The sequence below is a fragment of the Neophocaena asiaeorientalis genome, unplaced genomic scaffold, assembly GCF_003031525.2.
Source record: "Neophocaena asiaeorientalis asiaeorientalis breed wild unplaced genomic scaffold, Neophocaena_asiaeorientalis_V1.1 scaffold192, whole genome shotgun sequence".
Classification (NCBI taxonomy): domain Eukaryota; kingdom Metazoa; phylum Chordata; class Mammalia; order Artiodactyla; family Phocoenidae; genus Neophocaena; species Neophocaena asiaeorientalis.
Genome location: NW_020185326.1, coordinates 2,926,769 through 2,953,635, shown reverse-complemented (window position 1 = coordinate 2,953,635; position 26,867 = coordinate 2,926,769). Strand labels below are relative to the sequence as shown.

The 26,867-nt window shown below is 36.7% G+C and overlaps 1 protein-coding gene across 3 annotated transcripts in view; it reads left to right on the top strand.

The window, feature by feature from the left end:
- The first annotated feature begins 4,675 nt into the window (after positions 1 to 4,675).
- STX17 (syntaxin 17) overlaps positions 4,676 to 26,867 on the top strand; it is a 95,636-nt gene continuing 73,444 nt past the window's right edge. The window contains exons 1-3 of one of the 3 annotated variants that reach the window (XM_024734396.1): positions 4,676 to 4,724; positions 13,411 to 13,596; positions 25,764 to 25,829. In XM_024734396.1, coding sequence (XP_024590164.1) covers positions 13,438 to 13,596; positions 25,764 to 25,829 — 225 coding nt within the window. In that variant the 5' untranslated portion in view covers positions 4,676 to 4,724; positions 13,411 to 13,437. Of the gene's footprint in view, positions 4,725 to 4,766; positions 4,901 to 5,099; positions 5,298 to 13,410; positions 13,597 to 25,763; positions 25,830 to 26,867 lie in introns of those variants that run through there. The other 2 variants (XM_024734397.1, XM_024734398.1) reach the window with 2 other exon arrangements.

The following is a 26,867-nucleotide window of genomic DNA, read 5'->3' as shown; positions in this document are numbered from 1 at the left end:
TGCATCAAAAAAGATCGGATTATTAAGGTGGGTGTTTATAGAGGAGGGAGGCCTTAAATCTAGAAATTCTAGAAAACTTACAAGAGGTCACATTTGGAGTGAACATGGGAAGATGAGTAGGATTTGAATGTGCAGAGAGGGAGGGGCAATGATGGAGAATATTCCAGGTGTAAGGCACAGGTAGGATTGGGAATAGGATTGGGATGAAGAATACTGAGTTCAATTGGGTTAGAGCAGAGGATGAGTGAAAGGAATAATGGGAGCTAAAGTCAGAAAGAAAGGTTGGGTGCATGTGGAATATATCAACTTGCACATTTGTATATTTATCATGTGATATTAATTGATATTCATGACAATTCTAAGGTACTACAAAATTCAAGGTGCCTTGTAAATTGACAAAGTTTAAACAATATTTAGTAAGATTCTAATGCTAAGTAAGTTTACTGTATTTTAGTTGCAAGCATAGTATGAAGTTGCATCTTTTGTTGAAAGTGAGTTGGATGGTAAGGGGTGTGGGTATGAATTAAAGTCATTGATAAAGCAAAAATTACCATGTTAAAAGTACTCTTGAAAATTGCTTAAATTGCCCGTAAGGTTTTTTTTTTTTTTTTTTTGGTGGTATGCGGGCGTCTCACTGTTGTGGCCTCTCCCGTTGCGGAGCACAGGCTCCGGACACGCAGGCTCAGCGGCCATGGCTCACAGGCCCAGCCACTCCGCGGCATGTGGGATCTTCCCAGACCGGGGCACGAACCCGTGTCCGCTGCATCGGTAGGCAGACTCTCAACCACTGCACCACCAGGGAAGCCCACCCATAAAGTCTTTTAAGCATGGTTTTATAAATACTACCTTGTGCAATAACTGTTGGGAGCACTAAGTTCTGAGAATTATTGAGATAATTAAAAGAACAAAAAGGTGGGGAAGGAGTCTTTAGAGAGATGTCTGGGCATTTAAGCTATTCTACGTGTTAAATGGTTATCAAATTCCTAAGTAGTGAATGGTTGATAAGCAGAGAATTCTAGTGTTACTGTTTGCCTGCAGAGTTCACTCCTTTTGGTTTGATGTAAGGTCTCTATAATCTTAATATATATGAACAGATTGTTTGGTAATGGTGTATGTGTGTGGTGGCAGGACCCACTAAAGCAGAAAGTGGAAAGGTTTAAGTACTAAAGCCAGGGAACACTATGTGTAAGTTTAAAATGATATCATAAGATAATAGAAACAAATGGAATTTTGTGTTGATAACAGAACTCTCTTGATTGAAAGTAGAAGTTCACTTGAGCTAGTTTAAGCAATTAAAGAAAATGCAGGGTGAGAGCTGAGGTAGGGTGGGGGATTAGGAGGCTTTGGGGTTTAACCAGACCTAAGTGGTTAATGCTAAGCCACTCTAGGGTTAAGCTAAGCCTCAGGAATGAGCTGGAACCAGGAATTTGAATGTGCTGCAAACTCTGTTTCTTTTTTGTGCATCTAATCATTCTCGCCTACCTCTCTTTCTATCATGGCTTTTCATTTTATATTCTAAAGGTTGAAGGTCTCTAATAAGGGTAGGGATTACTGCTGCTATTTCACCACTATTTCAGAGACAGGTAGTAGAGAGAAATGCTATTAAAGAAAGTATATATTCCTTGTCTACTAAGAGGTTTTATTTGTTTTAAATCAAGAATTACTAGCTCTTTATTTTCCTTTTTTATTATGGTGTAACTCACACAAAGTATATACACAACTCTTAGGTGTACAGCTCGATGAATTTTCACATATGTAATCACAACGGTTCAATACACAGAAACTTTCCAGCGCCCCAGAAAGCTACTTATGCTCTCTCCCAGTTAATCCCACATTAAAGGTAACCACTATTATCACTTTATTTTTAACCTTTCTTCATCTCAGTTCACAAGATTGTTGGAATGTTAGAATGTACAAAGATAGAATGCATTCAGAACTGCAGTAGATATTTCAATAGTTCATATGCTAGAGAAAGAACTTAGTGAAGGTAGTGGCTTTACATATTTTTTGAACATGACCTACAGTAAAAAAACCAAAAAACCAAAAACAAAACCCCACATTTTTTAACAACATGGCCTAGGATATACATACAATCATCTCTCCACAATTTCAAGTGGGATCATGAGCAGCATGGCTTCCTCTGATTCAAGGGTCTATGGAGTCAAAAACACAGCCACCAGGAGCTCTGCTGTGAGCATCTTCTCCATTCAAGAAACAAGCCATATTAAAGCTAGAATCCTAGTCCCAATCTCAGATTCCTGGAACAGGTATCTTATTGTTCCAGCTTGGGTCAGGGGTCTGCGGCTGGACCAATTCACTATGGTCAGGAGCATGGGTTCATGCCTGTGTAAAACGGCTGCCAGAGGCTCATAACTGATAGCCTGCAGATCCGGTGGGGAGAAGCACTTCCCAGAAGAGGAATGGACCAGGAAGACAACCTAGGAGGTCTATATTATTGCACCAAATCTGAATCTGATTCTCAGGTTCTCCATATACTTGCTCTATAATACTGGAAAATTATGTCTTAATTCATAGAGTGAATATATATTGTTTCCTTAGCCTGTTCCAAGAATGTGCTACTTTCTAAGCAAATGATAATATACACCTTTCCTCAAGAAAGAGCCTTATTCAGGTATAACTGATATACCATAAACAATATCCATATTTAAAGTGTATAATTTGGTAAGTTTTAACATATATATACACCCATGCAACCAGTACCACAAGCAAGATAATGAACATATCCATTATCCCGAGTTTCCTCGTGCCTCTTGGAAATCCCTCCCTTCACCCCTACTCCATTTAGCTATTATTCTTAATTCTTCAGATAGCTCCCACAATTCCTTACAGACACAAATTAGATTCTGCTATTTAAAAGTGATCTTTTCTCCCATTACAATTTTAAGTAGGTGATCGCTGTTTAGGAAAGCTATTGCTCTAGCCATTTTACTGAACGTGTTTCAATTCATTCCTTGGGTTTTCCAAGCAAGCAATCATAATATCCAAAAAGAATATTTTTCTTTTTCTCCATTTATTTATTTATTACTGTTTGTTTTGTTTGGCCTTCCTGGTTCAGTTAGGACCTCAGGAAAATGTTGGCTAGTAGCAGCAGGCCTGCTCCTAACAATTTCACTGCCCAGGCAAGAGTACAAAAAGAGGTCCACACACCATATATCTAAATATTTAAAGATTATAAAGCTAACAAACTGTTAGATTAAAACGTTCTATTTAGCTACCTTGAACACACCTAACTTATAGCAAACATATGTATAATAACCTAGAAGGCTAGGTTCAAGTTTAGAATCCTTGAGTGTCACATCTCCCTAGTGTACTTGAGGTAGATTTTTTCAGAGCTTAACTTGAATGACCTTTACTTCAAAAGCTCTCGTTTTGGGGCTTCCCTGGTGGTGCAGTGGTTGAGAGTCCGCCTGCCGATGCAGGGGGCGCGGGTTCGTGACCCCGCGGCATGGGCCCGTGAGCCATGGCCGCTGAGCCTGCACGTCCGGAGCCTGCGCGTCCGGAGCCTGTGCTCCGCAACGGCAGAGGCCACAACAGTAAGCCCTTGTCTTGCATAAAAAATTTTTTCCCATGGTATTGGCTAATACTTTAATTTTTCTCCTTAGAATTAAAATCTTATAAACACCTCATTCCTAGAGTAAAAGAAATCAGCACTCATTATACTCACAAAGAAAATCCAAAACGCTTAGCAGATTTTATGCTTTATTTTAGAAATTACCTTTCAAGGCAATTCTTACAGACCCCTAATATTCATTGGCCCACAATTTCTACCCCTACTCCCACTCCACTGGAAGACCCTAAGAGCTGAGTTTCCTTAGCTATGGCTTGAATATCCTTATGACTTCTAAGGATAGTACCATCAGTGGATACGTTCTGAGCAAGTCATCTGAATATTCACAAACGCATATTAAAAAGGCTGGATCTGGAAGTCAGGCCATCCAGGGAGGAGGACCTGTGACCTGGATAGGGCTTCAAAGCCAACCAACTGCTTGTTCATTGGTATCAGCTGGAAGAACTTGAAAAGGGAATTAGGAAACCCAGTTGAAGTTCCAACTGTGTCACTACATGGCTGAACTGCTAGTGAGTCACTAGAACTCTTTGTTGAGGCTTAGCATCATTATCTATAAAATTGGGATAAGGATACTGGCACTGGGTTGACACTGGTTCAACCCGTTTTTGGGAAAAAGCACAACTTGTCTGAGTTTCAGTTTCTGTGCCTGTTACAATTAAGACTTGTGCTGTCTACCTCAGAGGGGGGTGTAGATGGAGAAGGCACAACCTCTGTGAGCTTCAGTTTCTACAGGTGTAAAGAGGTAAGAACACCCAGCCAGCCCACCAATAAAATTCCTAGAAGAACAGAGGAAAATGGACAAAAAAGTTGCAAAATGTAGTGGGCTATACAGATGTGAATTGTCTCACACTTAAAACTCAACGAACTGACAGACTTAAAGAGCATTTGTGCGTCTCCTTCCTCTTGGCTCCCTCGTTACAACCCCACAACATAAATCAATACCACTTAGTAAGACGGTCCAGAGCGGCGACCGCGTCTGTACACACAGAGGCGCCAGCCACACCCCTCGAGGCCGGAACTGGGCGGGAGGGGGCGTGGCGCAGCCCAGCCCGCCTATCGCGACGCCCCGTCCCGTCGCGCCCGCGCCTGCGCCTGCGCCGTGCGTACCCACCGGCCTCGAACGTCCCGGCGGGAGGTAAGGGGATCGCGATAGGCCCCCACGGGGGCGTAAGGCCCTGGCTGGCGTCGTGGGCCGGGTGCCAGCCCCGCGCGCGGGAGGGGCGCCCCGCCGGAAGCAGGGCATCAGGTTTTAAGTGCGAACGCTGTGGGAGTTCTTCTCGGCTTGAAGAAGTGGTGGTTTCGGTTTTGGAGGTGCTTTCGAAGCGGGTATAGGGAGGCGGCCGACCGGGCGAGCTTGACGGCCTCCCGGGGTCTCAGGGTGGAAAAGTTTACTTCGTCTGCCCTGCGTGTGACGCACCGTGGGTCTTAGGTCATCAGGGTCGCCGGCGTCTCGGTCTGGAGAGGGTCCCGCGCACCCGTTCGGGGGCGGGGGTGGGGGGAGGTGGCGTTTGGTTTATGTGGCCCAGGTGCGCGGTGGGTGACGCTGCGAGGGATGACGCGAGGCTCGAGGGTGTTTAGGGGAGGTCCTGGGGCGCGAGGGGGGAGCCTCCTGTCAGCCATACCAGGGAGGGTGGTTCGCAGAAGGCCCCACGTCTGTCTCCCCTTTTTTTACAATTCGGAATCGGAGGCTCAGAGAGCAGACCGTACGGTAGGTAGGTCCGAGGGCCTTGACTTTTCTTTCCAAATTCAGTACCCCTTGCCCCAGTGAGAAACACGGGGCGACGTGCCTGAGGGAATTCGGTGCCCCAGGTGTGGGGAAATGTGGAAAGGTGTTCATAACGTTTTTGGAAGGGGGCGTTGCCAGCGGTATTGGACTTTTCATGAGAAATGGGGCTGTTCACTTATAAATAACCTTAAGTAATTTGGTTAACCTGCCAGTACTTTTTCCTTATTGGAAACGTGAGTAGTATGGTACTCAGCTGGTAATAGTTGTAAGCACTAAAGGTAGTTTGTAAAGCACCTGGCACCCGCCCCGCCCACTCCAAGTGTTAGTGCAGTGAATATGATTGCAATTCTTTGACCTCAAAATATTTGTCCTGTCTTATGGGAAACATCAGTTTACACATTATTTTAAGAGACTTTTTATTTTGAAATATTTTACAATTACAGAAAAGTTACAAAAGTAATACAGAGTTCTCTACAATTTCCTTTAATGTTAACATCTTACATAACTATAATGCAATTATCAAAAGTAAGAAATTAACTTCAGCACAACGCTGTTAACTAAATCACCAACTTTCTTCAGATTTCATCGTTTTTTATACTAAAGTCCTTTTTCTGTTCCTCGATTCAATCTAAGATCCCACGTTGCATTTAGTTGGCATGGCTCCTGAATCTTCTCCAGTCTGTGACAACTTCTAAGTCTCTTCCTGTCTTTCATGACCGTTACACTTTGGAAGAGTCCTGGTTAGTTATTTTGTAGAGTGTCCTTCAATTGGGTTTTGTCTGATGTTTTCTCAAGATTAGATTAAGGTTGTGTACTTTTGTTGATACCACAGAAGTGTATATGCCCTTCTCAGTAGTTCATCATATGAGGGGTACATTATATGACACACTGCATTTGATATTGCTCTTGATCACTTGGTTAAGGTGGTGTCGGCTGGGATTCTCTAATGTAAAGTAACTATTTTTCCCTTTGTAATTAATCAGTATCTTGGGGGAGAACTACTTTTAAACAATGCAAATATTCATGTTTCTCCTCAAACTTTAATTTGTTGATTTTAGCATCCATTGATGATCTTGCCTTCAGTAATTATTACTGTAATGTTCTAATGGTGGTTTTCTGTTTCCCTCATTCCTTCGTAATTTACTAATTGGAGTTTTTCTGTAAGGAAGAGCTGCATCTTCATCCCATTTATTTATTTATTGTTAATTTTTTGTATCTGTATGGACTCATTTATTTTTCTATTGGTTATTTTCCTACACTTTCGTTATTTGTTTTATGTCTCAAATTGTTCCAGCTTCGTCCATTTCAAGTTTTTTCAGGTTGCTTCCTGTGCCCTTTTTATAGGCTCTCATCCTTTTTTGAGAACTTCCTTGCTTTTTGGATGCTCCAAGCTTCTCTTGCATTTTCCCTGCCCTGGAATCCACCATTTCTCCAAAGACCCCTGCTTTCTTTGTTTGGAGAGTAGTATTTAAACACCAAGGATCTGGGCGCTAGGTGTGCTCATTGCTGCTGGGTTATCATTACTTCCAGTGCCTGGCAGAAGACATCTTAGAAGCGTGTGTGTGTGTGTGAGTGTATGTATATATTTCTAGCTGTATATACAGTTGTCCCTTGGTATCCACAGAGAATGGTTCTAGGACCTGCAGTGGATAGCAAAACCCGAAGCCACTTAGGTCACATAGTTGGCCCTTTGTATCTGTGGTTCCATATCCACGGATTCAACTCACTGTGGATCATGTAGTATTTATTGAAAAAAATTCACTGTAAGTGGACCCTCTCAGTTCAAATCCATATTGTTCAAGGGTCAACTGTAAATCCATATATTTCATGGAGATACAGGCACACATGTGTATATTCATGCATCTGCAAAGGTTTATATTTATTTTTGTGTTTATCTGTATATATATATATATATATACACACACATGTATTTTAGATATATGTCTGTATATATATATATATTTTTTTTTTTTTTTTCTAAACTAAAGTTTATCCTGATACTTCTGTTTCTAATACAGTACCACAGGGTTCATTCTAGTCTTGCCTCTTATAACTTCTTTCTTCAACAGTGAGAAATCTGGCTTTTGTGTTCTACAAAATATTTCCTTATTTGTTCAGTCCTAGTATACACATAAAGTAATTTCAGGATTTCTAACCCATAGTCCTATGAGAAACAAATTTACTAACTAGAGTACAGTATAGTTGTGTGTAATTCTTTTTGTCTTTAGCCTTATAGTATCCAGTTTAGTATCTAGGATCCCATATCTAGACACTAGTATCGAGTATCCAGCATCTGTTTTCCAAAGTTACCTAGATTAGTTATTTTCTTCCCCTACTTCTTTCATTGTGGTTATGTTGTTCATTTGTAATACAGTTAATTTTATTTTTTATAGTTTGTATTTCATTTTGGGTTCCCCCACATCTCGTTGTTTTTGTTTTTTAATATACAAAAATGCACCTTTTGTGGTGTACAGTTCTGTGAATTTTGATAAATGCATATAATTGTTTATCCACCACCATTCTCATGATACAAACAATTCTGTCGCCCCAAATATTCCATTACACTAGAAAAATAAAGTTAAAAGTAATACAACAACTTTATAGAAGTTTGAGAAATTAGGCATTTTTGTGTGTTTTCTCTTGTTTTTTCATAGACATATTTTAAATACCTGTGATGTTAATGTAAATGTATTTTTTAATCCTATGTTTGAATTATATCAGAAATAATTCCCAGTTTTCTGTCTTAAAAATCAAGAAATGCTGAAATACATTTTCAACTGATTATTTAATCACACTTTTAAACCACAATTTCTATATTGAATTACGAACTTCCCTTAATAGCTTATAAACGTTATTTGAGCTATTTTATAATCAGAGGCACTGTTGGATGACTTTGTTTCAGTAACATCATACTTTAATGCAACTATTTGAATGTTGTGTTCCCTTCTTAGTTTTATATGGGTAATTTATTATGATTTTATAGAAATGGAAATGGTGGAGAGAAAAAAAAATACTCTCTAGAAGTAGACCAAGAGTTGGGAAAGTCTTGGGAGGGTCTTAGGCCAGAATGTCTTCCCCTAGAGATGGCCCTTGTGAGGCAGCAGGTTATTCCTTGAGCACAAAAAGCTGAGGGGCAGAGTCATGCACTCTGACCTGGAAATATTACTTTTTGAATTCAAAAAAGAGAGCTATCATCATAGCATAGGGGAGCAGTGAAAACAAGCCAAATAGTCAATAATTGGGGTTTGTCAAGTACACCATAAACTGATTAGTGGAAGAGAAGGCAGAATCATTTGAGTTGTATCTCAAATGATACACAAAGTTGAGAGGTAGATGGGATATAAAAGAGCATCTAGACAGAGGGAGCACCTTGCAAGCCAAAAGCAGAGATTGGGTGATGATATTTCAGTAGGTTGGGTGGATTACTTATGAACATTTTATTTTCTTGTTCAGATAATAGGGAACCTTAGAAGTTTTTATTCAGAGGAGGAGCATGTTGCCTTTGGTGTTTTAGATATATTCTTTGGTGGTAATCTATGGGGAAAAATTGGAGAGGGGAAAGAGTCTAAACACAGGCCAAATAAGACACTTGTAATGTGCTATGCATATTGTGCTGTTTGACTAGAGTGATAGGATTAGAAATAGTGTAGAAGAGACATGTGAAGAAATGTTTTAGTTCCATTAGCATCTGTTGAATACCAGGTATGTTAAAAAACATTTTGATAGGAATAGTAATAGATATAAAGATAGCTTCTTATATAGTCTGCATAGTGGAAGAAAACACAAGAGGCAATGTGACAAACTGGGAACATTAGTGTTAGGGAAATATTGATAATTTATGAGACTATTATATGTTAATATAATAAGAGAAAGACAGTCGCTGTAGCACGAGCAGGCAATTGATGAAAGAAGAAATGCAAATAGAGAATAAGGCAATCTCATTAGTAATATAAAGAATGCAAAATAAAACAGTAATGAGATACCATTTTTGTCACCAGTTGAATGTCTTTAAGAAGAATGATAATATCAGGTATTGGTTGGAGTATGGATAAATGGACATTTTAAAGTTTTTTAAATTAAAGTATAGTTGACATACAATACTGTATTTATCCCCAGTATACAACATAATGATTTGACATTTTTATACATTATGAATTTATCACCATGATGTCTAGTAACCATCTATCATCCTACAAAGTCATTACAATATTATCAACTATATTCTGTATGCTGTACCTTACATCTCTGTGAGTTGTTTATTTTATAACTGGAAATGTGCACCCCTTACACCCCTTCATGCATTTCACTCACCATGCCGCCTCCGTTCTGGTGACCACCAAATTATTCTCTGTATCTGTGGATCTGTTTCTGTTCTGTTTTGTTTTTTAAATTCCACGTGTACATGAAATCATAACGGCATTTGTCTTTCTTTGGCTTATTTCACTTAGCATAATACCAGACTATTCTCTGTATCTGTGGATGTTTCTGTTTTGTTTTGTTTTTTAAATTCCACGTGTACATGAAATCATACGGCATTTGTCTTTCTTTGGCTTATTTCACTTAGCATAATACCCTCTAGGTCCATCCATGTTGTTGCAAATGGCAAGATTTTGTTCTTTTTTATGGCTGAGTAATAGTCCATTGTGTGTGTGTGTGTGTTTATGTATGTATGTATATGTATCACATCTTCTTTAGCCATTCATCTATCTTTGAGCACTTAAAGGTTGCTTCCATATCTTGCTAATGTGAATAATGCTCTATGAACATAGGGGTGTATATATCTTTTCAGTTTGTGTTTTCATTTTCTTCAGATAAATACCAGAATTAGAATTGGTGGATCATATGATAGTTCTGTTTTTAATTTTTTGAGGAACCTCCGTACTGTTTTTCATAGTGGTTGCACCAGTTTACATTCCCACCACATGCATGTGGGTTCCCTTTTCTCCACATCCTTGCCAGCAACCATCAGGGAAGCCCTCTTGTCTTTTTGATGATAGCCATTCTGACAGGTGTGAGGTGATAGCTCATTGTGGTTTTGATTTGCATTTTCCTGATGATTAGAGGTGTTGATCATCGTTTCATGTGTCTGTTTCCCATCTGTCTGCCTTTCCTGGAAAAATGTTCAGATCCTCTACCCAGTTTTTGATTGGATTGTTTATTTTTTTGATATTGAGTTGTGTGAATTCTTTGTATATTTTGAATATTTTTGCCTTATCAGATATATCATTTCCAAATATCTTTTCTCACTTAATAGGTTACCTTTTTGTTTTGTTGATGGGTTCCTTCACTGAGAAAGCTTTTTATTTTGATGTAGTCCTATTTCTTTGTTTGCTTTTGTTGCCCTTGCCTGAGGAGACAGATCCAAAAACATATTGTTAAGACCAGTGTCAAAGAGTATACTGCCTATGTTTTCTTCTAGGAGTTTTATGGCTTCGGGTCTCACATTTAGGTCTTTAATCCAGATAAGTGGACATTTTGATATGTTGCTAGTGGGAATGTAAATAGGCACAGCCTTTTTTGGGACATTTAGAATCAGAAGCCTTAAAAAATGTATGTACCTATTAATTCTATTTCCAGGTATTTACTTTAAATAAATAATCATAGATGGTAGTATGGATTTGTGTGAAAGAAGAGTAATTACACTGTGGTTTAGTTTATAACAGTGGAAAATTGGAAACATCCTGAGTGGCCAACATTAGATGATTAAATTATCGAACATCTGTACAATGTGATACCATGCTGCTATAAAAATACATTATAGAAAAATAATAATTTACATGGAAACATTTTTATTATATTTGATCAGGTTATTCACAATAAATCTTTTATTTGTTCTTCATTGCTTCCTTTATTCACCCAGTAACAGTATACTTTATTATATTTTTTTGCTCCTTGCCATTCCTTTCTTTTGGGTTTATTTTCTTTATTGTTAAAGCATGCCTTTTAGTAGTTCTTTTAATGAAGGACTTGGTAATAAACTCAGTCTTTGTATGTCTGAAAATGATTATTTTACCTTCACTTCTGAATAATAATTAACCTGGGTATATACCAACTCAGCACTTTGAAGATATTCCTATCTTTTGATATGTTGCTTTGATGAAAAGTTTACTGCTTTTGTTGTTTTAGTTTATCTGTCTTTTATCTCCGGTTTGCTTTTTAAGATATTTTTTCTTTGTCCCTAATGTGCTGAAATTTCCCTTCCATGTGTTTAGGTAAATTTGTTTTTTATTTATGCTACTTAGTGTTTATGTGCATTTTCAGTTTGAGGCTTTACATCTTAATTCTCAGCATATTCTCTTTGAATAGTGCCTTTTTGCCATTTTATTTATTCTTTCCTTATGGGACTCCTACTTGTTATTGAGCTTGTCATTTTATCCTTAATGTTGCTTATCTTCTTTTTATGTGTCCTTATTCCTCTGTGTTCATACTGATAGCTTCCAATCAATAATTGTCTTTTCAGCTACAAATTTTACTGTTTAACCCATCTTTGGAGGTTTTTATTTGTAGAATTTTTACTTGGTTTATTTTCAGATTGACCTGTTACTGTTTCATAATATTATCTAATTTTTTTTAAGATTCTGTTTCTTTCTTTATATCTTTATTTTGAAATGTACCTATTTTAATTTTATTTTTAGGTTACTTTATTATCTCTAGTCCCTTAGCTGTAAATTTTCCCATTTTGTTGGGTCTGTGGACCAATCTTTTGGCGGTGAACTTCCCCATCATCTCTAATTCCCACTAACTACTGTAGCTGTTAGACTCTTTATTTTTGGTGTCTGGAGATTTTCCTTTTTTGCTTTCAAGCTTAGATTAACTGTAAAGACCAAGTTACTGGTAGATGAGATAATCTGTATAACCAACACTTCAAGATTTTCAACTGTGAAAGAGAGAAACAACATTATTTAGAATAATAGTTCTTAATGATTCTGGAGTGATAGAGCTTTTTGATAATTTCTTGAAAGCAAAGGACTCTGTCTTCTGAAATAATTCAAAAATATATTCATAATTTTTTGTAAACAAACATTCAGGAACTCTCAAGTCCCAACCCCCTATCTCTATGGACCCAAGTCTAAGATACCATAACCCAATGGAATTAACATAGTCAACTTATTTTTAATATGGGAGAGGTTATGGCTAATTAGATGGCATGAAAACATGATGTACAACAGTGGTTTTCAAGCTTGCTTAAGCAGTGGAGCCCTTTATTTACAGAAAATCGAATAAGTTCAAATTTATGAAATAGATATAAGTAAATTTTCTCCAACTGAAGCAGGTGTGGGGTCCTGGAGCCTGTCCACTTGATAACCTTTACCATCACCTACCCTGACCCCAAAGACATAACCCTGGACTCTCTGGAGCACTGCTCAAAAAAAAACTACTGGTGAATTAGAAAGAGCATTTGATTGAACTCTCAGGAATACTGGGTTCTTATTCCAGCTCTGTCACTGGTTATGTGTACTGATTGTAGACAATGCTAATCACTTTGTAAGAAAGGGAAGATGCAATTTAAAGGACATCAATGAGAAAAGTTGCATTTTATAATATATTTGAAGTATATAATTACATATGTTATATTAGAAATGGAGTTTTTACAGCAGAAATATTAAGAATGAAATTTTTTCTTCCAATTTTGCCATTTGACACTTTTTTAGAAAACATTATTCACTGTCCAGGATACATTGGGAGATAAAGACTTGAACAGTATACTTCTGGTTTTTTGAAAAAAGTTAGTTAATTATATGCATACATATATATATCCTTATATTAAAAAGCCCTGGAAAGACATACATCAAAATGGAAGTACGGGGGTGGGAGGGGGAAAATGGGAAGAGTAGTTAACTATAGGTGAGGAGATGATTGTTGATTTTATTTTATTCTCTTTTTCCTATTTTCTAATCATTCTAAAGTGAATATACATTACCTTTGTAGAGAGAAAAAGATTTTAAAATAAAAGTTTTGTTAAAAAACCAGTCACTGAAGTTCAGCATTAAGTTGAGTATGTGTTTAGAATATATTATAAAATTACCTAATTGTTGGCTTTTAAAAATAATGGAAATTGATTTTTAAAATTCTTAAATAAATATTTCCCTTTTAGGTTTTTCTACATGAGTGGAGAAGGTAGATGTTTCAAGTAGAAGAGATACAACATTTTTTTAGGATGTCTGAAGATGAAGAAAAAGTGAAATTACGCCGTCTTGAACCAGCTATTCAGAAATTTACTAAGATAGTAATCCCAACAGACCTGGAGAGGTTAAGAAAGCACCAGATAAATATTGAGAAGGTGAGTTTTTTTCTTTCTTTCTTTTATTCCATTTTTTTCTTTTTTTACCACAAGAAACAGTTACATATTCTGATTTATATGTTGTGCATTTCACCTACATTGAGAATATTAGATAAGAGTCTTTGCTAAAACATCTAGCTCCTGTTGATTTAACAACATTATTCATTTTTTCATCTGGTTTTTCTGTTCTACAAATACCCCTCTCACATTATTCCTTTTTTAGGAAGGGATATAAGAATAGAATCAATGCCTTTTTAGTTATACACAGTGATGAATTGAGCAGTTAATAATTAAAATACAAACTGTTTGATAGTTGACTATAATGTGAAGGTGGTGGACTTTGGCTAAAGGGCTTCCCTTAATTTCATCCACCCCATGGCAAGTTTTCTGAACTGTGAGTGTGTGTTCCTGTCCTTTTCAGGTGCATGTAGATTTAAGAGGTAAAATCACCATTTGATATGAGGGAATTTCCCAACTTCACTGCTTCCCTTTGAAGAAAGCCCAAAGTTGAGAAGTATCAGCTAGAGGTCAGTTTAAGAGATAGGTAGAAGGAAGAACCAGTCTCAGGGACGGTGGTGGTTTCATAGAACCTGGTCTGGCTAGGATCTGATGGAGTGGTTGTGGCATTTATGGGAACGTCAGGTTTACTGAATACTGAGCATTGATTTGGCAGGTTACCTTGTCTTATTTGCTGTGGGACAGGTCAGTGGTATTTGATCCTTCAGAAGAACCTCCCCCAGTATAAATTTTAAGCTGTGTGGCCCTCCATTAATTTTTTTGGGGGGGGCGGGGGGAGGGTGGAAGTGGTCATTAAGCCTTTCAGTATAAATAATATTTATCACCCTCAACTACATACCTTATACAAGTAAGAAGAGTGTCAACTTTTTCTCTCATAGATACCAGCTGTCTTCCTAGTACTTAAGTCTTTTGTTAAAGTATAGAAAATAAGTGCCAAGAAAAATAAGATGAAAATTTCAATGCAAATATGAATAGAATTAAAGATTAATATTTAGTCATCTCAACGTCTTTCTTCTTTATCCATAAGCAATAAGTGTGATGACTTTTAAGGATGGAGGAGTTGTCCGCTAAACTGGTTATTCTTGTCATGAGCAGAAGCAAAGTGTTCCATGCTTTGATTAATAAGGAGGGCACTGTAACAATATAGAAATGGAGTTGTTTACTTCTGATTGATCATATCTGTGTTTGATAACGTGTGTGTCAAAGTCCTGAGCTTATGTTGAAGTGCTCAGTTACAAAGATGGTAAGAATTTGGCAAGTGAATTGATTCTGAAAGGAATAAATAGGTGGACTGTGGTCTATTAAGACTCTTTCTTTTATTGTCCTATTTTCCCTTTGGCATTTTCCCTTTGGCAAATTTCCCTTTCCTTGTATTTATTCTATACGAATGTGCTTGCTGTCATTACCCTCAGATCCTAGCCACATGTACCACCCAGTCATCAATGGAAAGGCCAGAACCCTGGGAGAAAGTTGTGGGGATAGAAACAGGTCTATTACTGATTTAATTAGCTGCGTCAGAATTCAGAAGAAAATTATTCCAGAGTTATATAGCTCTTTTTCTGCTGGAACATTTTTCCTTTACCGTTTTCTATAATTTTTACTTACTAAGAAATTTTTAGACAACATCAGAATAATTATAATTTACAATATAGGTGATGCAGTCTGAAGCTAAGCAGTTAAACTCATACTGAGCTATGTTTTATTCCATAATCTTGATCATTCTGTCTCTAGGTTTTCTAGTTTAGTTATGAAAGTAATTTTTTATCTATGTAAGATTGAATAGCATATTTTAATAGATAGTTTATGGCAATGTAAAAACATTTAAAAGCCACACTGTTCACTGTGGACAAAAGAGTTAAGAACTAAGTTTAGACTCCAGGTGTCTAACAGTGCCTCATTTTCAAAAAGGCATGGTTTTCCTGGGAGAAGGGTGTAGAAAGATAAAATATTTATTATGTTAGCCATCAGTCATCCAATATGAATTTAAAAGAAGAAAGTCAGGCTGAAGGGAAATTGAAAGTAAGCCTTAGTGGAGTGATTCTGCAACATCTGAAAACAATGAGAGTAGTGTGCTGTGGACACCTGGGACTATATTCCATAGGTCCTTCAGCATTACGTTTTATTACACATGATAGACTTGATTAGAATGTAATCCTGAAATTTGAAGTGTTAGCATTCAGCTTTCTTGGCTAATATAAAATAGACTTAAGCATAGTTAATAGGAACAATATCATAAGCTTGGAACATAATTTTCTTTGTTTCATTTTATAGGGGTTTGGGGGAAAACTTACTGTGTAACATGTACTGTATTAGTTAGTATATGGTTAAAATGCAAGTGGCAGAAAACCTAAAAATAGCTTATTATATGAGATGGAGGTTTTTTGGTTTTGCTTTTATTTTTAATCTCTCATAGTTTTGGAGGTGGTCTGGGGCTCCAGTGGCAGCTCAACAGTCATTAAAGACTCAGGCTGTTGTTATCTTTCTTTCCAATCCTCAACATGTTTCTGTCTTACATGTAAAACAGCAGCTCCAGCTCTAGCTATCACATCCACATTCCAACTAAGATGAAAGAACCAGAATCCTATTTTTTCTGAATATGTTCTTTTTTCTCTCAATTCTCTCTTTTTTTCTTTTAAAGAAAATCCTCCTGTTCTTGTTTTATGGATGCAGTATCATATAGTCTCTCTATGGTGGTATTATTATTATATTTTTTAAAGTTTTCTTCTTCCTTTTCTGTGTTTCCTTCCTTCCTCCCCCCTTCCTTTTTCCCCCCTTCCTTCCTTCCCCCTTCCTTCCTTCCTCCCTCCCTCCGTCCCTCTCTTCCTCTCTTCCTTCCTTCTTTCCTCCTTCCTTCTTTTCTCTTTTTCCCTTTTCTTAAATGTATTCTTCTCTCTCTTTCTCTCTCCTTTTCTTCCTCCTCCCTCCCTTTCTTCCTCTCCTTCCTTTCTTTGTGTCATTCTACAGTATTTTAGGCTTTCCTTGGCTAGCTGTCGATATTTAAGAGTGCTAATTGGAAGGGGTGTGTGTGTGTGTGTGAGAGAGAGAGAGATAGAGAGAGAGAGAGAGAGAGAATGGGTAGCAGAGAGAGAAAGAGAGAGAGAGAGAGGGAGAATGGGTAGCAGGGCAGTAGTAGGGGCCTTATTACCTGGAGAGGTGAACAGAGGAGGATCTATTTTGATGGGGAACCACCAGATACTCTCCTGGAGTGTTGTCTTCTGTGATGATAGAGGCAGTCCAGTTGCTTGGGCCTATGGAGAGGACATCTGATAGACTACCTATTCCTTACATAAACTTTCAACTAATCCTTCTGTTTTTAGCCCCACCATACACATCCTCCTGGTTACCTGGTAGCTGGTACCTCTGGTTACTGAATCTTTCTGGAGTAGTGCTATGCATTCATTGGTTTGCTTCTCACTGCCTTTCTCACCCACCATCCACCCCTTCTGCAGCCCTAGGTTCCAACTTTCTCTTATCTGCTAAGTTCAGCTGCAACACGTCCATAGTCTTTCCAGCTTCCAAAATTTTGTTAAAATTTCTTGTCCATTGATATCTTCTGTTGTATTCTCATTATTATTGTGAATTTATACCTTTTAAAGTTCTTTACTGTCATTTTAGTTGAGTTTGGGAAAAGAACAGACATGAATGTGTTCAGTCTGCCAGGTTTAATGAGAAGGGAAATTATTACAGGATATAAATATATGTTAGCGTTTCATAAGTGTTGGTGTTTGCTGTCTCTTATATTGTTAGCATTGAAAATTATGTAAAAAATTAGCTTTCTAATCTGCAAGAAGTTTACAGTCCAGTTAAGGAAATAAGCTAGGATATGATGGGGCAACATGTAATTAGGTGTGAAAATGAGTGTTCAGGCAGCATGAAGCCTGAACTGTGTGGTACAAAATCAGATATAAGCAGTCTTACTGATTTGTTATGTATTGATTTGGTTTCATTTATTTGTTTTCTTAACTTGTGTTTACAGCAAAAACCTTTCCCATTTCTCTTTTTAGTCTGAGAATGTTTATTTCAATCTTACAATCACATTTTCACCCTCATTATTTTTTTCTGATAGACTCCTGATTCAGTTTGCTTTCTCCTGTGTTGTAGGATAGGAAAGCCTCAGCACAGGTGGTGAACTCCTCTCCAACTGTTTGGAATAATAGCCTTTAATAATGTAACCTAATTTAGGTTTAACATTGTGTAGCAAGCATAGAAAGTCTGACCTATTTTATTCCTTATTTTTCTTAGAATTTTATTATTTTAAGACATAAGATCATCTATTCAATCTTCATCCAAGACACTAATCTCTTCTACAACTTACTTGACAAGTGAGCAAATAATAATAATAGTAAAGATAGTAGCTGTTGTGTTTATTTGTTGAGTGCTCTGTAAGGTTTTTATATATATCATATCATTTAATCCTGAGAATATCCCTATCGGTTACCCTTATTTTTGTCTTCCTTTTTTAGGTGGGGAAGCAGACTTGGAGTGGTTAAATTACTTTCTTGAGATCACTATGCTGATAAATATATTAATCTTCTAATGTTGTGCTTGAAACATAGTGTGTTCTAAGTTTGTTCTTACTCTTTCTTGGTTTTCATTTTCCTCTTAGTCATGTTTGTTGCGGACAGTTCTATTTTATGATGATTTTCCTCAATGAAGAAGGAAGATGTAAAAAAAAAAATAGAGTTGAATACTTTGGCTTTCCTACATCTATTAGCAACATCCACTCCATTTGTTCACCTTTCAAACTTTGTTTTTTTGTTCAGATCCCAACTTAGTAATGTTCTATGGAACATGCCCTGGTTGATTCCATCCTGGGTCAGATATAAATGCACCATCCTCACACAGCACTCTGCAGTAGACCTTAAGGTTCACCACCCCATGATTGATCTTTAGAGAGTTGTAAAGGTAACATTAAAATCTTTCTCATAGAGTTATTCTGAGGATTGAGATATTATGTTAAGAACCCTTGAATGCAAGGTTGATACTTGGAAATGAGTTACTTATAAGTAAGTTATCATTCCCGGGCAGTCAACATTGGTGCTGTCAGTTAATTGTTTGTAATCATTAGGAGATTCACAGCATTCCTGAGACCCTTTGTGTTTGTTTTGGGTTTTATATTTTTTACACATGGTAGGCACAGTAAGTTGCCTTACATTAGCTACACTATAAGGTAGGTATTATTATTTATCTTTATTACATGAGTAATCCTAAATTTATGGCTTATAATCATTGGGCCATCTATTAATATTATGTAGCTTTACTTTTAGAGTCTTTGCTATTTTCTCTTTTGTTGAGTTTAATAAAATAAATTTATTTGAATTGAATACTTACACTTTTTATCATCTACAATACTGATTATTATCCCACCTAATTAATCCCCCACAAAACCATCATCTTCCTTACGAAAAGTTCTGTTCATTCTGATCACTGAGATATCCTCTGATACTTGGCAAAAGAAGCCTTCATCTACTTTTTCTGCTTCTTTTCTCATCACTCTTCCCATCATACATTATACCACAAACACATTGATCTTACTTCAGTCCTTTGGATTCCACATGTGACTTTACACCTCAGAGTATTCCCAGGTCTTTTTCTCTCCAATTGAAACCTCTTTTTTCCCTACTATGCTTTGTAAATTCAAATAAAACTTTTAAGTGTCAGCATAAAGTTTAAAGTGCTTTTATACCTTAAACTCCTAAATTCTGAATATTCTCTATGTTATATCATCATCAACTTCCCTGAACCTCTAGTGAATAACATTATATAATTTTAGAAAATTATTTTTAATAATTATGAGTAGCTTTCATGTTTGTATACTCTAAGCAATATGAAGCAGAATTATTATTGTTATTCAGTTTTGAATCAAAATATTCTGGAAGATGAAATGACATAAAATGTGAGGCTACAAGTATATAAAGTTGATTAAATAAATGGTGGGGTGTTCTAGAGAGAGCTTTTAGTCCAGGAACCACTCTCAAAATATTTGTTCTCTTTGCCCAGCAGGCAAAGCAAAACTGAGACCTGGGTGTCACTGCCAAAGAGCACAAAGGGATGAATGTTGGAAGCCTGAAAACACCTGTGCAGAGGTGTTCATCACACCATGGTGTGGGTTTATAATCAGGGTTATCCAAAAAGATAAAATAGAAGAGTGGGTAAAAGGAGACAACGTATTCACCAGGATGAGAATGGTGAACATGGCTTTTGTCTTACCAGGATAAGGATGTGCTTTCGTCTCATGGGAAAGTCTAGGGGAAAGGCTGTTTCTGTGAATGTTGGATTCTCTGCTTATGCCTGTGCCAGAGGAAAACCATGGCGCCACTGGTAGACCATGGGGCCATAACATGTCAATGAAGAACAACATGAATGCATGTAGTGAGACAATACATCTTTCTGAAATGACTGAAAAACAGTATCTATGAATTTTTTCTGTAGTTGTTTTTCCTCTTTCTTGATCCTGTTTATTCATAGCAATTAAAGGTATTTATCAGAAGTTTCAGTATCCAGTGGAGGAAAGAGCAGAATCCAATGCACTTTGGGGATGTCATTCTGAGTTCCACCTACCTTGAAATGTTGGGGCAGAGCTTAATGGCCTGGAAGCCACTCAAGAGCAAGTAGTGCTGAGACAAATCCTTCTGCCCACTCTGTGAAGATAAAAGAAAAGTATAAATCCAACATCATCTAGAAAATATTTCCTTGCAAAGCTGCCATTACCTTTAAAAACCCTGTAGAGAGAAGCCTGAAGGAGAAGCCCTTGGCAAAGACAAGCTATTTTACCCAATCTCTTGACAGATAATCTCCCCGTCATTGCTTTTCAGTCTCTTTGAATCTACTCTTTGTTATTTTCTTTGTAGACAATCATGTGAAGACAGACTGTTTTATTTCTTCCTTTCCAGTCTTTACCTGTCTGCCCACTTCCTTCCTTCCTTCCTTCCTCTCCTTCTTACTTACTTTCTTTCTGTCTCCCACTAAAGACGTTACCATTTACCCTGAAGCACAGGGTCACCTCTTCCCCCTCTTCTCCTTTCTTCCCTCCTTCCCTCCTTTCCTTTCTTCCCTCACTTCCTTTCTTAACTTATTGTGCTGACTAGGGCCTCCAGTGCAATATTGAATGGGAATGGCAAGATCAGACATCCTTACCTTGTTCCCAGTATTAGGGAATGGTCTTTCACCACTAAGCATGATGTTGACTGTAGGGTTTTTGTAGATGCCTCTAATGTTAACTTCGTTTTTAAGTTTGCTGAGAATTTTTATAATGAACAGATGTTTATCAAATGGTTGTCTTTAAATCTACCATCTTGCTCTTTTTGTCTGTTTGTCCCATCTATTCTTTGTCCCCTTTTCTCATCTTTTACTCCCTTTTGGATTAATTGCATATTTTTTAAGATTCCATTTTTTCTTTTGTTGGCTTATTAATTATACCTCTTTGTATTTTTAATGGTTTACAGTTCAGAGTATTCATCTTTAACTTATGACAGTCTACCTTCAAGTAATGTGTTTTCATATATACATATATATATATCACTTCACGTATATTATAAGAATCTTGGACTTCCCTGGTGGCTCAGTGGTTAAGAATCCACCTGCCAATGCAGGGGACACGGGTTTGAGCCCTGGTCCGGGAAGATCCCACATGCCGCGGAGCAGCTAAGCCCATGTGCCACAACTACTGAGCCTATGCTCTAAAGCCAATGAGCCACAACTACTGAGCCCACGCGCCACAACTACCGAAGCCCACACGCCTGGAGCCCATGCTCTGCAACAAGAGAAGCCACCGCAATGAGAAGCCTGTGCACTGCAAAGAAGAGTAGCTCCCACTCACCTCAACTAGAGAAAGCCCGCATGCAGCAACAAAGACCTAACGCAGTCATAAATAAATAGCCTTATAACAGTACACTTCAGTTTCCTCTCTCAGGGTCTTTGTAGTATTATTGTAATATATTTTACTTCTATGTAATGTAATTTTTGTTTTAAACAGTGTTATCTTTCAAAGAGATTTTTAAAATAATAAAAAGTATTTTATATTTATCTATATATTTACCATTTTTCAGTGCTGTCACTTTTTTGTAGAACCAGGTTTCTGTCTGGTATCATTTTCCCATCAACCTGAAGGACTTCCTTTAACATTTCTTATAGTACAGGTTTGCTGGTATTGAATTCTGCTTGCATTTTTGTGTTTGAAAAAAAAATGTTTATTTTGCTTTCACTTTTAAAAAATATTTTCCCTGTGTATAGAATTCTAGGTTGAGTTTTAGATTGTTTCAGTACTTTCAAGATGTTGCTCTGGTGTTTTCTGGCTTGCATTGTTTCTCACAAGAAGTCTTCTGTCATTCTTATCTGTGTTGCTCTGTACTTCACATATATTTTTTTCCTCTTGCTGTTTTTAAGATTTTTCTATCACTTATTGTAAGTAATTTTATTATGATATGCATTAGTTTAGTTTTGTTCATTTTTCTTATTTATAGTATTCCTTGAGTTTCTTGGATCTGTGGGTTTATAATTTTTACCAGATTTGGAAAAACTTTGGCCACTCATTTTTCTTTTTTTTTCTCGCTTACTGGGATATAACTGACAAACAGCACTGTGTAAGTTTAAGGTGTACAGTATAATGATTTGACTTACATACATCATGAAATGATGATCACAATAAATAGTGAAGGTCCATCATCTCATATAGATACAAAATAAAAGAAAAACATTTTTTTCTTTTGTCATGAGATTTAAATTAGGATTTACTTTCTTAACAACTTTCATATATAACATACAGCAGTGTTAATTATATATATTAATCATGGCATACATTACATCCCTAGTACTTATTTATCTTATGACTGGAAGTTTTCACCTTTTGACCATAAACTGTATGGTTCCTTTATATCTTTAGTTGTGGAAAATCTCTTCTGCTAGTCATTAAGTCATTCTCATCCATAATTGCTCTGAAATTAGTTGTAATTTTGGTGCACCTATGGGAAGAGGTGAGCTCAGGGTCTTCCTCCTCCACCATCTCAGTCACTGTCTCATTAGTTTTTCAGAATTTTTTTCTCTCCTTCAAGGAGCCCAATTGCATACATAAAATGTTGCTTTCAATTGGCCTGCGACTCACTGATACTCTATTCATTTATTGTCCATCTTTTTTTCTCTCTCTGTGTTTCATTTTGGATTGATTCTACTTTATATCTTTAAATTTACTATTCTTTTCTTTGCATTGTCTTACCTTCAATTCAACCCATCCATTGCATTTTTCATTTCAGATACCTTTTTTAAATTTAGGAATTGAATTTTTTTTTTTTTTTTTTTTTTTGCGGTACGCGGGCCTTTCACTGTTGTGGTCTCTCCCGTTGCGGAGCACAGGCTCCAGACGCGCAGGCTCAGTGGCCATGGCTCACGGGCCCAGCCGCTCCGCAGCATGTGGGATCCTCCTGGACCAGGGCACAAACCCGTGTCCCCTGCATCGGCAGGCAGACTCTCAACCACTGCGCCACCAGGGAAGCCCCTAGGAATTGAATTTTAAAAAATATCTTCCATATCTCAATATGCTCATGTTTTTTTCTTTCTTAACAACATGGAATATATCATAATAATTTTTAATATCCTTGTCTATTAATTCCATTATCTCTATCATATCTGAATCTGTTTCTATTGATTGGTTTTTCTCATTGCAGATCATATTTTCCTGCTTTTTTGCATGCATGGTAATTGTTTATTGGATGCCAGACATTCTGAACTTGTTGGATACTGAATATTTTTACATTACTTTGAGTACTTTTGAGCTTTATTTATTCTGAGACACATTTAAGTTATTTGGGAACAGTTTGATCCTTTTGAGGCTCTTTTAAGCTTGCATAGGATCAGAATAGCCTTTATTCCAGGCCTAATTTTTCCCCATGTAGGACAGTGCTTTGGAGTACTCCACCTGATGTCTAGTGTGTTGAGAGATTTTTCTAGTCTGACTTGTGGTCACATGAACTGTTTCCGGCCTTGTGTGATTTTGGGGGATTAGTCTACCTGCTCTTTTCCAGTGGTTCTTTTTCTGACTTCAGGTAGTTTGCTTATGTGCATGTACTGATCTGTACTCAGCTGAAGACTCAAAAGGAAAACCCTGCGGATCTCTGGAACTCAGTATAGTGCTCTCATTTCAGTTATCTCCTCACATGCAGCTTTTTCCTCTCTGATACTCTGCTCCACGATTCTTGCAACCCTGACCTCTCTGGATTTTCAACTGTTTCCTTAACATTATTTTTCTTAAAATATCATGACAGATTAGTATTAAGTAATAAATTTTAAAGTGGCTTATTTTCAGACATGTACCTTTGGCTTACATTCTTTTTGTTAATATAACATTAAAGGAGCATTTATACTGGGTCTGATGGCATCAATTAAATTTTTCTTAGAAGCAAAAGTAGATTGATAGTGGTTTTAAATTTATTTGATTGCGTAGTGGTTTTATGTTTGGTAAATATATTCTCAATATAGTCTATTTTTAAATTTTTATTGGAGTATAGTTGCTTTACAATGTTGTGTCAGTTTCTACTGTACAGCAAAGTGAATCAGCTATACGTACACATATATCTCCTCTTTTTTGATTTCCTTCCCGTTTAGGTCACCACACAGAGCACTGAGTAGAGTTCCTTGTGCTATACAATAGGTTTTCACTAGTTATCTGTTTTATACATAGTTTCAATAGCATATATATGTCAATGCCAATCTTCTAATTCATCCCACCCTCCTTCCCCCTTGGTGTCCATGTGTTTGTCCTGTACATCTGTGTCTCTATTTCTGCTTTGCAAATAAGATCATCTATACCATTTTTCTAGATTCCACATATATGCATTAATATACAATGTTTGTTTTTCTCTTTCTGACTTATTTCGCTCTGTAGATGTAGTCTCTCGGTCCATCTACATCTCTACAAATGACCCAATTTCATTCCTTTTTATGGCTGAGTAATATTCCATTGTATGTACCACATCTTCTTTATCCATTCATCTGCTGATGGACATTTAGGTTGCTTCCATGTCCTGGCTATTGTAAATAGTGCTGCAGTGAACATTGGGGTGCATGTGTCTTTTTGAACTATGGTTTTCTCAGGGTGTATGCCCAGTAGTGGGATTGCTCGGTCATATGGTAGTTCTATTTTTAGTTTTTTAAGGAACCTCCATATTGTTCTCCATAGTCTAGTTATTTTTAAGCTTAATGGATATTGTTTAGTTCTTAGATGATATAAAAAACAAAAATTCAGGAGTATCAAAAGAGTTTTTTGCTGCATTATTCACTACCAAATTTAAAAAATATGCAGAATAGGGAATATAAAAATACCCTAGAAAAAGTTTTAGTGCTCTACTTTTATAATCTATTTTTCCTTCTATGTGTATATGGGGCATTTTCATGTTACTGTGCTTTCAGAGTAGTGTGTGTGTGTGGGTTATACCAAAAATGTGTTTAATGTCATTATTCACATCTGCTAACGTCTTAATTATTTGGGTTTTTTATTTCAACCAAAAATAATGTGTGACATTTGGTGTTGTTTATATTTTATACAAGTATTCCGTCATAATGTTATCACATTTTCCTGTCAAATGAAAAATTTTCCATTATCACGCTCGTTAAGTTTCTTGGATGAACTCTGAAAACTAAACATTACCTTGGTAAAAATTAAGACATATATATTAAATGTTCATTCTCATTTTTATATACTTTCTAGTCTGCAGTATCCATGTTACTTTTTCTCAAATCAGATTTTAGTTTTCAATACTTGACTCTATCATTAACAGACATTTCAAGGTCTTCATATATAGTAACAATATCTGATGAATGCTGTTAATCTTTTCATTTTTCACACTCTTTTACATTCTCATTTTTTTCACCTCCAAAGAGTGTGCATTATAGACAAAATACATACTCTTTTTCAGTAAAATAAAGAGTATTTAGTGGGTTTTGTTTGTTTTTACCATTTACCAGAATTTTGTGTGTAATGTTTTTGAAAACTTCCTATTGTATGGACTTTGGACAGTTAATTTCCACTACTAAGTCAGTAAATTTTTTAGCTGGTATGTTTAACTTTGGGTGGGTGAGTGGGGATTTTTGAGGTAAATTGGGAATAATCACTTAGTGATAAAAAAAAATTCAGTACCTTTCCCCTTTCTTTCATATAGTATCAGAGGTGCAGAATCTGGGACAAGTTGCATGAAGAACATATCAATGCAGGACGTACAGTTCAGGTAAGGCTATTTTATTGTTTCAGGTAAAACAGTATGAAAAGACAGTCTTAAGAAAATTTTGCTAAAATATATACCCTTGTAGCTGAATCCTTTTATATGTATTTGTAACTATTTCCTTAAGGATACATTTTTAGCAAGAATTATTGAATCAGATGTCATACATATTTTTAAGATTTTGATTCATATCACCAAAATTTTCTCCAGAAATGATACATCAACTTACACTTTCACAATGAATGCATTTTACAATACTAGTGTTACTCATTCCTCAAATTTTTGCTAATTAGTAGGTTAAAATAACACTGCTTTGTCATTTTAATCTGGATTTTTCTTTTATTGCTTTGAAGGGTGGAAGCTTTTTATATGCACCTTAGATAGTAATGTTTTTTTTTTTAATTCTTTATTGGAGTATAATTGCTTTACAGTGGTGTGTCCATTTCTGCTTTATAACAAGCTGAATCAGTTATACATATACATATGTTCCCATATCTCTTCCCTCTTGTGTCTCCCTTGCTCCCACCCTCCCTATCCCACCCCTCTAGGTGGTCACAAAGCACCAAGCTGATCTCCCTGTGCTATGCGGCTGCTTCCCACTAGCTAGCTGTCTTACATTTGGTAGTGTATATATGCCACTCTCTCGCTTTGTCACAGCTTACCCTTCCCCCTCCCCATATCCTCAAGTCCATTCTCTAGTACGTCTGTGTCTTTATTCCTGTCTTACCCCTAAGTTCTTCATGACATTTTTTTTTCTTAAATTCCATATGTATCTGTTATCATAAGGTATTTGTCTTTCTCTTTGTGACTTACTTCACTTTTTATCTCTGGGCTTTCTATCCTGTTCCATTGATCTATATTTCTGTTTTTGTGCCAGTACCATACTCTGTTGATTACTGTAGCTTTGTAGTATAGTCTGAAGTCAGGGAGCCTGATTCCTCCAGCTCCATATTTAGTTCTCAAGGTTGCTTTGGCTGTTCGGGGCCTTTTGTGTTACCATACAAATTGTGAAATTTTTTGTTCTAGTTCGGTATTGTATTGCTA